The sequence below is a fragment of the Diadema antillarum genome, unplaced genomic scaffold (assembly GCF_040938485.1).
Source record: "Diadema antillarum isolate AM-2024a unplaced genomic scaffold, OU_Dant_1.0 seq00001501_RagTag, whole genome shotgun sequence".
Classification (NCBI taxonomy): domain Eukaryota; kingdom Metazoa; phylum Echinodermata; class Echinoidea; order Diadematoida; family Diadematidae; genus Diadema; species Diadema antillarum.
This window is the reverse complement of record NW_027272235.1, coordinates 60,739-74,596: the sequence shown is the minus strand read 5'-3', so window position 1 is coordinate 74,596 and position 13,858 is coordinate 60,739. Positions and strand designations below refer to the sequence as shown.

Genomic DNA, 13,858 nt, shown 5'->3' with positions numbered 1-13,858 from the left:
TCACATGCGCACAAATTTCAAATCCATCAACGGATAAGATGTTTGTGTGCGCATGCGCTGGCCGTAGTAGTCAGTGTATGTAGCTCTCCCAAGGGCCTCTCGACCGAGTCACATTCAGTCATCAATTCGAAAAGAAAGGGACTATTGGCAGAACCAAACGTTGTTCGAAGCCTGTTTTCAATACTTCAACTTAATTGGTAAGTCTTCAAATCGAAGAAATTTTTGGATTTTAAGTTGACATTTACCCGCGATACTAATTCTGTCATGATCCTGAATGCTACAATGCGAAGCCCCATTACGCTATGCGTATGGGGCTGCTGGTCGCAGTTAGCTATGCGTACAATGGGCTGCACGCTGCTGGTCGCAGTCAGTGGTTTCATACAATATCTATCGACGCCGTACGGTGACGGCTCTGGTACGAAACCATTATTGCACGATTACTAAGACATGAGAGCACTTTGGGGCGAGTAATTCTCACAGACAACGTACTTTAACGTGAAACACAAACCAAGACAAGGAAATTCAGGGAAACTTTTGAGGTACCAAAACTTTTTATTATCTGTAACTGGTGAATCCCATTCAAAAGACTAAATGGCATACATACTTCCCCAAATGACCCATTCTATTAAGATTGGGACAAAAACTGATTTTTTTTTTTTTTTCAAGAGGATCTTTTTCAATTGTTTGAGTAATGTTCCTAAATCTACAACCATCATAAGGGATAAAACACATCCACACCTCTGCACAGTGCATTGCAATGACTGACTGTATACCAGTAGTCACTAAATCACTATTGATCTGAACATGGTTCGAGTGCCTGATGTTCACTGCCTGATGTCGCACTGCCACATTATTTTGGCATCAAATCTCATACAATTTTGGAAGGAAAAACAAACTATTGGTGCAATTATTGATTTTCCCTTTTCCCTTTCCAAAAACGGTATATCATAGAGGTGGGCACAGTTTTGAAAAATTACCAAGAGGAGAATTTTCCAGATGACTCATCACTGTATCTAATATCACAGTGATGCAGGTATGTACGTCCTGTATTCATGTCAATGTTTGTTACAAAATTTAATCTGGGGCAAATTCAAACTTTTCTGAGCCTAGCACAATTTTCTTCTTCTTAGAAAAAAGTTTTGTCAATGTGTAAATGACTAATTACAGGCAAGTTTTGTTTCTGTCTGGTTTTTTTTTCTATGGTACGGTAGTCAAAGTTTTTACATTTTGAACTTTCTATATTTTTTGGTTTCATTACCTGTCCCATATTTCACCATCTAACACTATTTCCATGGTCTTGCACCAATCCTGAACAGTATCATATTCTGCAGAATACTTGAATAGTGAAACAAATGCTTAAAAAAAAAAAAAAAAAAAAAAAAAAATTGAACAAGGCATGGGCTGGGAACACAGATTACTGTCATAGCTCCAGGAAGAAGAGCTATCTTTTTGATTATGCGCAAACAGATTACAGAGAGCTGTGAAAATACATGAGGTACAGTGCATACTGCAGCAAAAAAGACTAGTGAATAATGTGGTATGGGTAAATGCGGATATGTACACAAGATAAATGATAGACCATTAATAACTGCGTGCAACACATCTTTCCTAGTTAATCCCTCTTGGTCCATGAATTACATGTGTCCTTACACTCCCTGTGTTTAAATGGTAGTCACACTCCCTTGAAAATATACCTGAGATGGTATCTACTGTGAGAAACCTCAAATCAAAGCTGTGTCGATCATACACAACGCATCAAAGGCACACTTACCAAACGTTACTGTCATGCATAGATGGGGGAGGGGAGAATTGTGGAGGTTTGTGAAAGATGCAAGAATGGATGATAATGTGGATTTCACGGCATGTCTAGTACTGCAAGTTCATCTACACGCTAGAGAGATTTCATGGCACAGTGCAGAGATATCTACAGCATTTCATGCCACAACATCGTATCGCTGTTCACAGAGATTATTCAGTCTCCACAGGAAACAAATACAATTGCACATTTGATATATAATGCCATGAATCAACTCTGTTGACAATATCACAATCATCTGACAAAACTACATATTCACTGTACATATCAATCATAAAACTTCTGACCTATGAAAAAAGGGTGGTTGAAATCTAGGTTGCTGACCAACACCATGATAGTACTTCCAAATATACCGTTGTCGAAAGCAATTTTCTGTATATCTATGGACAATATTATTTCCTGGCATGCAAACTTTCATTAATCATAACAAAAAAAGAAAGAAATTAGTGGATAAGAATGAGTAAAGTTATTTTGTTTCCTGAAACCACACGTTGCACTCTCGAGCAATTTGGAATTATGGAGTTGATGTTAAAAAAAAAAAATCAACCGACAAGAAAGCCAAATAACCTAACCCCATGAATGAGCGCTCCTTTCCACTTGAATAAAAGTCTTCTTCTTCCTCACTGTTCATAAAGACATCAAAGTTAGCTCATCAACATGAAACTAAACAACGTCACAATCTCTACAGGCACTACAACAGAGAATTCCATACAATAATCACTAAATATCCTACCCTAGCACTTCCCCTGACCAGCCAATAATTAAAAAAAAACCAACAACAACAGAATGACAGAAAGCACAAGAAATACAGCTCAATTGCGGTGTCAACTTCAGAGGGCATAATGGCTCTGGTATTCATCGAAGCTGTGATGTACAAGAAGAAAACATTCCTACTGCTGTCAGTTTGAAAAGCACGAGACAGCCATGTTAAAAATAGCCAATACAATTTTTTTTTTTGCATGCCTGAATGAAGCTGCACATCTCTACTACTGTTTGGCACTACAAAAAAACAACAACATACAAATAATCTGAATTATATCAAGAAAGAGATATGTGTGCTACTCTAGAAATACATCAATTATCTGATGCAACATGACGGCACAAAAAGTCTCCTATATACAATACGTAATACTTTCTAGAACCCAAGTGATAATCTATCAAGAATTGGAGATAATTTGAAAGCCAAGTGCCATCAAAACAATCAGTTACTAATGCAACTAACGGTCCATTGTGCACTAACATTTCAATATTATCATTTTCATGAGAAGAGCTTACATCGTATTCTTTGCAAGATATCTCAAAGCAATTTCTACAAATTAACTGCCTTTTTACCCTAATGGGTACCTACAAAGTAATCATATGACTTCAGTGCATGTATCACAGACATGTATGGAAATATCTGTGATCTAGGCGGCACGTTTAGCTGCTTAATGTATCGAAGTTCATCTTAGAAAGATATAAAAACCGAACAAAATTGCAAAAGATGCAAAAAAAAAAAAATCTGCGACAAACATTTAAACTGGATTAGCTAACAGTTCAATTTGTTTTGTTTGGATTATACAACTCTATGAAACAGAGCCCATCGTAACACGGAGAGTCTGCATCAGGTGGGACTATTAAAACACACTGAAATTATAAATCATCACCTGACTACAAGATACACTCTAGGGTTGATTGAATGCACCAATCCAGTGATTTCCAAGAACGAGTACCATACATTTAGAATCTCTCCCTTGTCAGATAAATGACTAGTTTCTGAGATTTTCATCTTGCTTTTTAATACAGTGAAGTGATGCCTTCCAGAAAAGTGTGCTTTGGAGGTGCTTACCCAATGGATTGGTCCAGGCAGCATATGTGAAAGAGGATGGACACCTCCATGGGGGTGATCTGGGGGTACTGTTGAGCAGCGTGGAGAAACTCCTCTGAAATAACAATCACACCATACAGATTAGGAGGGAGGTTTACGGCACAATTGGCAGAATCATTTCTTTCATAAATTACCAATGACATACAAGCATTTCTAGACACATTTGAAGGAAACAATCCAAACAGCAACATACAAGAGTCTTTATGCTATTTGAGGGGAAAAAAATACATCTTGACAGAAACTGTCTAAAAAGGAATAGATACATGTATCATTCAATCAACACAATTATATATTGGACTCTGGTGGGCTAACCAAGTTGGCAAAACTTTGCTACTGTTAAAGTGGAAATTTTCGCGGTGTTGAAATTTTCGCACACTTCGCGCAACCAGAAACTAGCGCGAAAATAAAAGCACGCGAATATTTTTACTTGCCATATGCTCCTGTGCGTGATGTCTTGATTCTGTGGATTTAAAAACACGCGAAACCCTTCATACGCGGCCAGGCGCAAAAAATTAGTCACGCGAAAATATCCACTTTTACAGTATATTCTTTTCCATGCCAGGCTATCCAAAACTAGTATCGGCAATGTGTATCTGGTATAAAACATGATGACAGAAATTTGTTTAAATTCTTAGCTTTTTTTTTCTTTCAGTGAAATAGCACCACAGCTATGCTACTACTGGTATATGTTTCATGTTCATTCTAAGTGCAATGTCTTTATTTGTTTTTCTCACTCAATATTCCACCTACACAAAATGACAAATAAATGAATAGCAAAAATGCATCCGAGAGACAATGGATGAATGAGCCAGTACAAACCTTTTGTGACTGGTTTTGTGTGGGTCCCGGATGTGAGCTGGTCGTAGATTTTCTGCATTAGCTCCATGTTCTTGAGCAGACTGACAAAGGCGTTGAAGTAGGGGAAGCTAACTAGATGCTTAGTCTCACCTCCAGCCACCTGTGGAACATCGGACATATAATGTGAGAAGTGTCAACCTAGCTTTACTGTTCCTGGTTCTCATGATTGTATCTACCCACAAGAAGGGCTTAGAGTGAAACTCCAGTGTGTGTGTGTTGACTCTTAACATCCATAGAACGAAATCAAACAACTAGAATGGTGACACATCTCATACACATAAAATTACACAAAATAATAAATTGGTAATGGATTTGCAAAATCTAACATGTCTTCAAACAACAGTGATATTGGTTATGTTCCATGTTAAATCATGCAAAATTAAATGAGGTAATGATGTCACCACACAAACCTCCCACTGACCTGCACACAAATCTTCATTGGGTTCTGGGACAATTACCCTCTGGACAATTACCCCAGACCCTTCCCCTGACCCTAACCATAACCCTAATCCCAATCCTGAACCTAATCCTAACTCTAACCCAAACTCTAACCCCAAAACTAACCCTAACCCTAATCTTTACTCTTAACTTATGATTAAACCAACCAGTATTTAGCTGGGAGGTTATAGACAAGTTCGTAATTCCACTTTGAGTTTGCGCATGAGCAGAAAAAGGTCATTTGTACCAACGACATTTTGGTTTGTAAATTCACTGAGATAAGCATCTGTGATGCAATGATTATTCATGTGATCCTTCTCTAAATAGTGCATACCAGCACATCCACCTGACAGCAAGAATGGTATTTTGCAATATAAAAGGAAATAGGTTGTTATTGCATTCAATACAAAACAATGAAATGGATGCCTGCTCAATTATCAACTGACGGAGTATTCTGATAACCTGATCTAAACACACGTTCATTCTTTGTTTGAACATGAATTCCATAAATTGTTACGTCGGGCAAGCTTAAATGTATTATGCCGCTGTGAAAATGAGGGAAGTGCCTAACCGACTGAGAAAAAAGAAAGGTCATTTGTACCAATGTGTACATGAGCTAATTATGAACTGGCTTATTGTCCTGATACACTTCACTGAATTTCCCTTCCTGACATGAATCAAAGAAGATATAAGATCCTTTACATCAGAGGACTCTCGAGTAGTGGTGACATACAGTAGCAGTGAGGGTTGCAAGTGTGGAATTATTCATATTCTAAATGTGCACATCAATTTGAAACGTGTGAGGCTGTGACATTAATGTCTTGTTGAATTTACATCTGCTCTATGAATATTGTTTTAGGAAATTATGTTTAACATTGAAGATTTGTTCACTTTCTCATATTTTGGCTAGCTCAAACAACACCTCTACTATTCTCTCTGACTTAGAATTCTTTTTTAATCTATTCATCAACTTGAATGCAGAATGGACTTAAATTTCCCTTTGAAAATACTATTCAGAGATTGGAGTAGAGGAGTGTACATCTAAATCCAAAACATCATCATCTTTATCAAAATCAGAAGAGACACAGAATGCAATAAAATGCAGCGTTGCCATAATATATGCACAGAAAGATAAAAACTGCAGAAGAATTATCCAAAAACTTACGGGTTAATTTCACTAACAAATATATGAGAAATATCTGGATATCTCATTGGCCAATTGCTTTGAAGTCACCATGTAGCCATCTTACCATGCACATCACCCTTACACTTGTGTACGGAGCTCACAAGATCATGTGATCTTGGTGACAATCTCTCCTGGAAAATGTGTGCATGTTCGCATAAGTGTGCACGGTAATATGGCGGCACAGCCACTTCAATTACTTGTGCAGCGAAAAAAGGCAAATGAGCTATCCAATATGTTACTATAGAGATCTGTGGGTAATTCCCCCAAAGGAGGCAATTTAATATGATACACCCACTCACAACCCTATTAATGGATTTAGCGGTATAATGTATCCTGCATTCTGTAATCCCCTTCCCCCTACCCCACCCCCCCCCAAAAAAAAAATACCTGATAAACTCACTAAGGTGTGACATCAGGACAACTCCAGACAAATGCCATTAGGATAACAGGGTTTAGGGAAGTAAAGTAATCCTCTTTCAATGAAAGTCAGTTGAGGGGACACCTGATTCGCTATCAAAATAATACAGTATTAGCAGGTTGAGTGCTGATCAGCAAACAAACAAAAAGACAGTACAGGTAACGGGTGACAGCACTTGCTCGAAAAGACACTCCAAGAGCCTTGCATTGAAACTCACTCATATTTCCGTTATAAAGACATGTCCCGTGGCAAACAAAAGACAGCACTCCATTTTCGGTCACGCTAAAATTTTCACGTGCTATGCTAGGCCCGCTTATGATCACATTTCTGCACAAGGTCATTTAACGTAAATGAATGAAACAAAGAAACAACTCCGAATTCCCATCCTGCTGCCTCCCACAAAGAGAGATGCAGAGCACTTTTGGTAGAGAGAGCTACCATCTTTCACCTCTATCTCATGGCATACAAAGTCCAGTCACTACCATTATCTTACTGCTGCTGAAAAGGTAGTCTTCTCCACATTCACAGTGACTTTCATTAAATTAATACTATTTAAAGGCTAGAGCTGCGAAAGTTTCATTACAATGACACAAAGCCTTTGAAAGTTATTGAAGTACAATGTTTCCGTGTAAAACTGATAACAGTTATATCATATGCACAATAGTGTGGATGTCATCATCCCACTACTTTTACATTGACTTCTTTATGAAACCACTTATTAAATAGATCCTTTGGATATATGACAGGAAGAAAAAAAAAATCATCCCTCCTTATTTATGGAAAGCTCCACGATGATTTGATGTTAGGAATGTTTTGATGTTAGAAATGTAATTACTTCATTTTTAATTACTTTACATACAGAATATGTGAAGATGGTGTGCAAGCCAATTTGAGAGTTCTGTGGCAATGATATTGCCACCCAACCTCATTTGTGACCCTGCACCTCGAAACAAACAAAAAGTCGCCAAACATGAATTTTTAGTTAAGACCATGTTATGAAAGAACAGACTTTAAGCTTTAAAATGATGTATAACTCAAATCAAATGGACTCTTCTAACCTATCTAAATATTGGAAAGAAAGCACAAACTCAGGAAAAGAGTGAACTGAGAAAAGAGGCTCTGAAGTACAGTGTCCATTCAAGCACTTAATCTTTACCAAACCGCGCTGGCTGTGCGATGAATGGGACAAAAAAAAGGAAGCAAAACCACCAGAGTAACAACAATGAAGTGATTATTGGATTAAACTGAAATTAAGCATGCCTCATTAACACATTCTGTCCATAATTGACGCCAATTTTCAAAGCAGTAGCATTATCCTTTCAAAAGTTATTAGAGTTGAAAGTGAAGAGTGTGGACAAGGTTTTTCAGAAATAAAAAAGGGATTCTAAAGACACCCTAATCACACTATTCTACCAAAAATGTTCGCGATAAACTGCTAAAAAACACACTTTCCTGCCCGTTTTATGATACCAAATTTTAGCATAATGTAAAAGGAGACCCGCTCTTTCAGAAAATATGAAAAAGTCAAGTTCGGCTAGGTTGACCCATTTCACTTATTTTCAGTCCTCACGCAAAATCAGCGTGTGCGACTTTATGTTCGTTTTGAGGTGCACGGTCATATTTGCACATCTCATTGAGTCCAGTGCTGCTGTTCTGCAACAAACTATAAAACTACCATGATTGTTTATTTCTGTCTGATTTTAATGTCTTTCACATTCTGTTTGTTGGATTTTACTACAATGTACACTTGGAGCCAAGTCACCTTGAACATGGTGAGAAATTTCTCCTTAAAGGGGAAGGCTAGTAACTGATCAGTGGGAATCAATGCGAATGCTGGGGGATGATTGTTCCAATTCTTGTGGGATTCATTTAAGAGTACATTATATATCTATTGTTGAGTGAAAATTATTTGCTTCAGAACGGTCTCATATTCAAGTAATGTGCAGCTTAATGCCCCGTCACTGACCAGGCATGCTAACCTGGAAACATTAAACTGGGCATTACTTGGATATGAGACCATTCTGAAGCAAATAATTTTCTCACAACAATAGATATATAATGTACTCTTGAATGAATCCCATAAGGATTGGAACGATCATCTCCCAGCATTTCCACTGATTCCCACTGATCAGTTACTAGCCTTCCCCTTTAATTCACACATGGAAGACTACTGTAAAACCAGATATGTTGGTGTTCTTTTTAATTTTGTGAATTTCACGAGAGCCAAGATTCGCAAAATTAAAATGCAAATGCATGCGAAAGTTCTTGTCTACCCTGTTTGCATTGAATGCAAGTGGCAATTCACAGAAAATGTAATGCCGCGAAAAAGGTTGTCGGTTCCAGTTTGTGAAAATTTCAAGCCACATAAACATCTTGCTTTACAATAGTCCCAAGTATACTCAGGCAAGTGTCTATGGGAAATGTGTGTTAGATAGCAAAATCAGCTTGTTCTCAACAGGTCAAAGATTGGACTCACAGTAACAAGGTTATCCTGAACGTAGTTGGTCAGCATGTGGCCGAGTATGGTGGTCATGATCTTGTTGAAGTCCAGCGCTGTGATCATTCCCACATGGTTCTTGTCCATATTGATAAAGGCTTGCCTTGCATGCTCTTCTTGAAGATTCTGGGGCAGGGACATTGAATACGTGCAATGCATACATAAGACACATTCCGTCAATAAGAATGCAGACATACAGAGTGTATGAAATTATTTTTGAATCGCATGACGAATTATAACACAGATTTTGTTTTGTTTTCATTTACAGGGAATTCAAAGCCATGGGGTTATGCTTTAAAAGCTGGCCTACTTATGTAGGTAGTTACCCTGCCACTGGGTTGAAACCTGTAGCTAGCGAACACCCACTTTACTCACGTTAATTATACAAAATGGCCGGCATAAATGAAAATTACAAGGCATTATTCCAGAGTTAAAGAAAGAAAACAGAGACACATTAATTACAAGTGATGAAATATTTGACAGATCAATTACTACTGCATGGAACAATACGGTATGTGAGGTTTTTTTTTTTCTTTAATTTCATAAGACATGCCTGCCATAGTGGCAGGCATTGCATCCTAATGAACTATCAGGTTGCATCCTAATGAACAATGATTGTTCATTAGGATGCAACCTGTTTGTACCACATCTCTTTTACATCATATAAATACTAAATTTGAAAGTAATACACACAGATACATGTAGTTCAGCATAACAAAAGGCACTCTTAGACTCACGTGCAGAAATTGCGTGAACTCCACAAAACTGAGCTCTTTTTTCTTCTCCTGACCAAAGTGAAGCTTAACAAATCTTGACTCAAAGTTGAAAGGGATTCGCTGGTACACCTCTGTGGAACCAAACACCTCCTTGAACTCATCTGTTCAGATAAACAAGAATAATAATAAAATCAAGCTAATTGTCAATTGCAGAGACTGATAGTTGCACACAAAGTGCTTTTATCTTTGTTTTGCTCGAAGTAAGTAAATAAACAGCATAATCAATTAATATTCACTTGATGAAATTCTTGTAGGAGTTGTTTTTATTGCAACTGAGTGACAAACATTGATTTACAATACATTGATGTAGGGCAATTTGTCAATCAGTTGCAACAGCACATTTTGCAGAAATGTGAATAAACTGCGAAAAAAGCAACATCTTGGTGTTTGCATATGAATAGAAGCCATACACATATTGGGTACCTCAAGCATTTTAATTCTTACTGCACTTTGTTAGCCAATTTGCAAACACACTGTAAGGGTCTCTTGCCTGCTGGCTCAGATTTCAATGAATAGAGATTACCTAATCCCCCTAATCCCTATTGTGTCACCATGGTCTTTTTATTGGACTTAAAGGCGCATAGTCCCGGTGGGTGCAGGGGCGCTGTTGATGATACTGCCGATCACCGTTAGCATTGATACAAAGATTGCCGAAGTTGAGCTGACATCAAGAGTAAAGCACGTAGGTCTGCTAAAAGGTATCTTGGCCTTCATTGTCTTCTTTGTGCATCACGCAGTCTGTAGTAATGCCAGGGTGCGTGCATATGTGCTTCTTAGTAAGACATCACAAAAAAAGTTTGCTAAAGCTGTCATCCCCCTCAGCCGAATCATGAGCCAAACTGTAATCGGACCACTGACTACAGTGGATCGGACTGCTTCGGACTCGAGGAAATGGGTCAAAGCGTAAGCGCTAAATAGGAGTCAATAGCGTAGGTCTCTATAGGAAACTTGTGTTGTGCGCCCGTGTACGCATTTGGACTAAACCACCGGGACCATGTGCCTTTAAGTACACTGCTACAACTGAGTGGGTTTGTTGATCTAGATACACAAATGTACAAGACAAGTTTAGAAGGATTACTGAATATTGATTGGAAATGCTTGGCACAGCTAAGCAAAGTACCTGCGAAAATAAAGGTTTAAAGTGAACTCTTCTTTATTTCTTCTTTCTTTCTCTACTATTCATCTTAAAGGGGAATACTAAAGAAATAGAATTATATATGAAGTGAAAGAGAGGGACACATAGAACAATTTGTCGTTTACATCGTTTAAAATGGCCTTTTTGAAGTGGAGTTAGAGGATTTTGAAAATTTACACTTGTCACCCCCTGAAATCTAGGTCACAGCGTAAATTTCGAGGCTTTGCCGATGACGTCATGGGATGAAAGGAATCGCGCAAGGTCTCGAGGGCCGCAGGCCCCCGCGCGCATAATGCATGCATTGTATCATACAAGTTGTTGTAGATAGTATTTGCATACAAAGTTTAAAAGTTTGTTTTTCGATAATGCACACCATGCAGTGATGATCAGGATGATTTCTTGGTGGAATTTAAATGTGGGAGCGATGATGAACTGAGTGATACAGTACACACTAGTGATGATAACGATGATGAAACTAGTGAAGTTGGAGAGATAGATGTTGCTGACGAGCCGCACGGCGGGGCGCAGGAGGGAGACGCTACGGGCGAGCTAGTGGGGAAGGCCCAAGGGCGGTCCGGTTGAAGAGGACGGACTTAGTGGAGATTGGCAGTACGAGCCCTTGCCACACGGCAGGCCAGGGGACAATGTTGGTGACGCAGGACCAATACCAGGTAGACTTCAAAATTTAGATGGGTAAGAGTTTTTTTTTAATATTCTGAACTGAAAATGAACCGAGCTTAGTGCTGACTTGATCTCGTACTTCAGAGCAGCAGTAGGCCTAACTATGAACACAGCCCAGTCGCTGTACGAAGCGCAGCGTCTGGCGGGCTACGTATTATCAATCACATCACACTCGCTCCTATACAGCCCAGTCGCTGTACATAGGTACGTCGCGACAGGTATTCGCACAGCGTACTTACAGCGTCTGGTCGGGCTAACTCACTCCGTACTCCCGTTCACAGCTCATCGGCATTCTATGTAGCAAGAGCTAGGTACTGCACGATCCATTCATTACTTCACCGAGTCCATCAAAGTTTTATCACTATCGATGAAAATCGCAGTGCTCTGTATCGTTTATTTTATCACCAGATAGGCCGGCCGGCCTAGTCAAGACTTCGACTTAGCCGATGCCCGCGCATTGATTGCGTGGTATCTAGCATTAGCGATCCACGTACAGCGAATGTTTCGCGAGTTTTATTATTATTATTATTATTATTTTCGCCAATTTCGCGAACCTGGTGCTTTTTGCGAATTTAAAAACACGAGAAAATATTAACTCTCTTTCTGTTTATATTTCCTTCTTCCGTGGTGTACTCCACAACCACGAATTTAAGCACTCGCGAAATTATTGGCAAGTCCCGATTCGCGAAAAAATAGACTCGCTAAATACATGTACAATATGTATATGGCATACACAGCTGTAGTACTACCGAGGAACTGCCGATATAATACATTTGTACGTAACAAAGAAGTACGAAGCTCAGTCTTCTCCGCTCTTTGATACACGGAGGCTACTGCACTGCGACATACGCGGCCGGTGATGGGCGCATGCATGTGACTGATCGACTACGAAGCACCATCGTACAGGCACTAGGCCTGACAGCTTCTGTATTCGTGGCCTAAATAACACGTAACAGACTCTATTTAAACGAGGAAATGTGTGATTTCACAGGAGACGTGAAGTAGAAAACAATTTTATTTCATTTTTTATGACATTCTGATAAAAAAAATGTCTTGGGATTTCGGGGTATGAGCCTCGACATCAAGCTCTCATCGAGAGCATACATAGTTAAGCTTAGGCTGTTGTGTGACATTTCCGGGTTTGCCTTTCATCCCATGACGTCATGGACACGCCCCCAAAATAACCACGGATCTTCCGATTGAGCTTGATTCAGGATACAATTTTTCTAAGCAGCCGTTCTCCAAAACGCAATGTTCTAAATGGATGAATTAAAGGCCGCTGTGTTTAACATGCTCTATGCTTGAAATGGGGGAATAATCCAACAAAATATGCGTTTCCTTTAGTATTCTGCTTTAAAGTTTTCTCAGAAGGGACTTTTTTTTTCTCGTAATACTTCAACTACCCATCACCATACAATTTCAGACTACACGTACATCATAATTTCCTCCCACAGATAAAGGTAATTACCTTCAGAAAAAAAAAAAATACATATATATATATATGATAAATAAAATCCACCAGACCAAAATCCTCAGAATACACTAGGTAAGACGTTAGTCATGTGAGAAAAGATTTTCCCCATCAAATCAGATGACCTCCTAGTCTAAAATATGTGTGTGTGTCTGTTTGTAAAGATATCCTTAATAAGTTTACCATGGAAGAGTACTTTTGGCACATGACACATTTTTGGTTACGAGCAAACCAGACAGACTGCCACAGTCTCAAAAGCTTAACAGACACTTAGACCCCGTTTACAGTGCGAGGCTCCACCTTCATTTCAGTGTAAACGCGCAAAAGGCCAAATGCGAGGCCAAAATTGGCCTCGCATTTGGCCTCGCTCTGGAGGTGGTCTCGGCCGCGGCCGAGCAGCGGCCGAGCCCGGCCTTTTCTTGGTGTAAACGCAAACTGGGCCAAATGCGCGGCCAATTGCGCGGCCAATTTTCGTCTGGCTTCCAAACCTTCTACCTTTATCTTTCGATATTCAGGATATTAACCCCCTCAACGTCGAAAACTAGTATAGTTTAAGGTGGTTTTGTCCTGCAAAGGATTCTTTTCTTCGGCAAAGGCCTTTGCCCGAACGGCGACTTCGTCGCCACGGAATTCATGTGGCAAAAGGTCTGAAAACCAGACAAAACCAAATTGCATTTGTTTACAAGCAGAGCGCCACTACGACAAAATATTGAAA

General features: G+C 39.2%; 1 protein-coding gene across 1 annotated transcript in view; it reads right to left on the bottom strand.

Moving 5' to 3' along the window:
• Positions 1–13,858, bottom strand: part of LOC139710111 (electrogenic aspartate/glutamate antiporter SLC25A12, mitochondrial-like) — a 39,836-nt gene that overhangs the window by 14,484 nt on the left and 11,494 nt on the right. Inside the window, exons 5-8 of the mRNA XM_071622044.1 lie at positions 9,818–9,957; positions 9,060–9,206; positions 4,503–4,641; positions 3,645–3,738 (exon numbers count right to left, since the gene is read on the bottom strand). Coding sequence (XP_071478145.1) covers positions 3,645–3,738; positions 4,503–4,641; positions 9,060–9,206; positions 9,818–9,957 — 520 coding nt within the window. The remainder of the gene's footprint in view (positions 1–3,644; positions 3,739–4,502; positions 4,642–9,059; positions 9,207–9,817; positions 9,958–13,858) is intronic.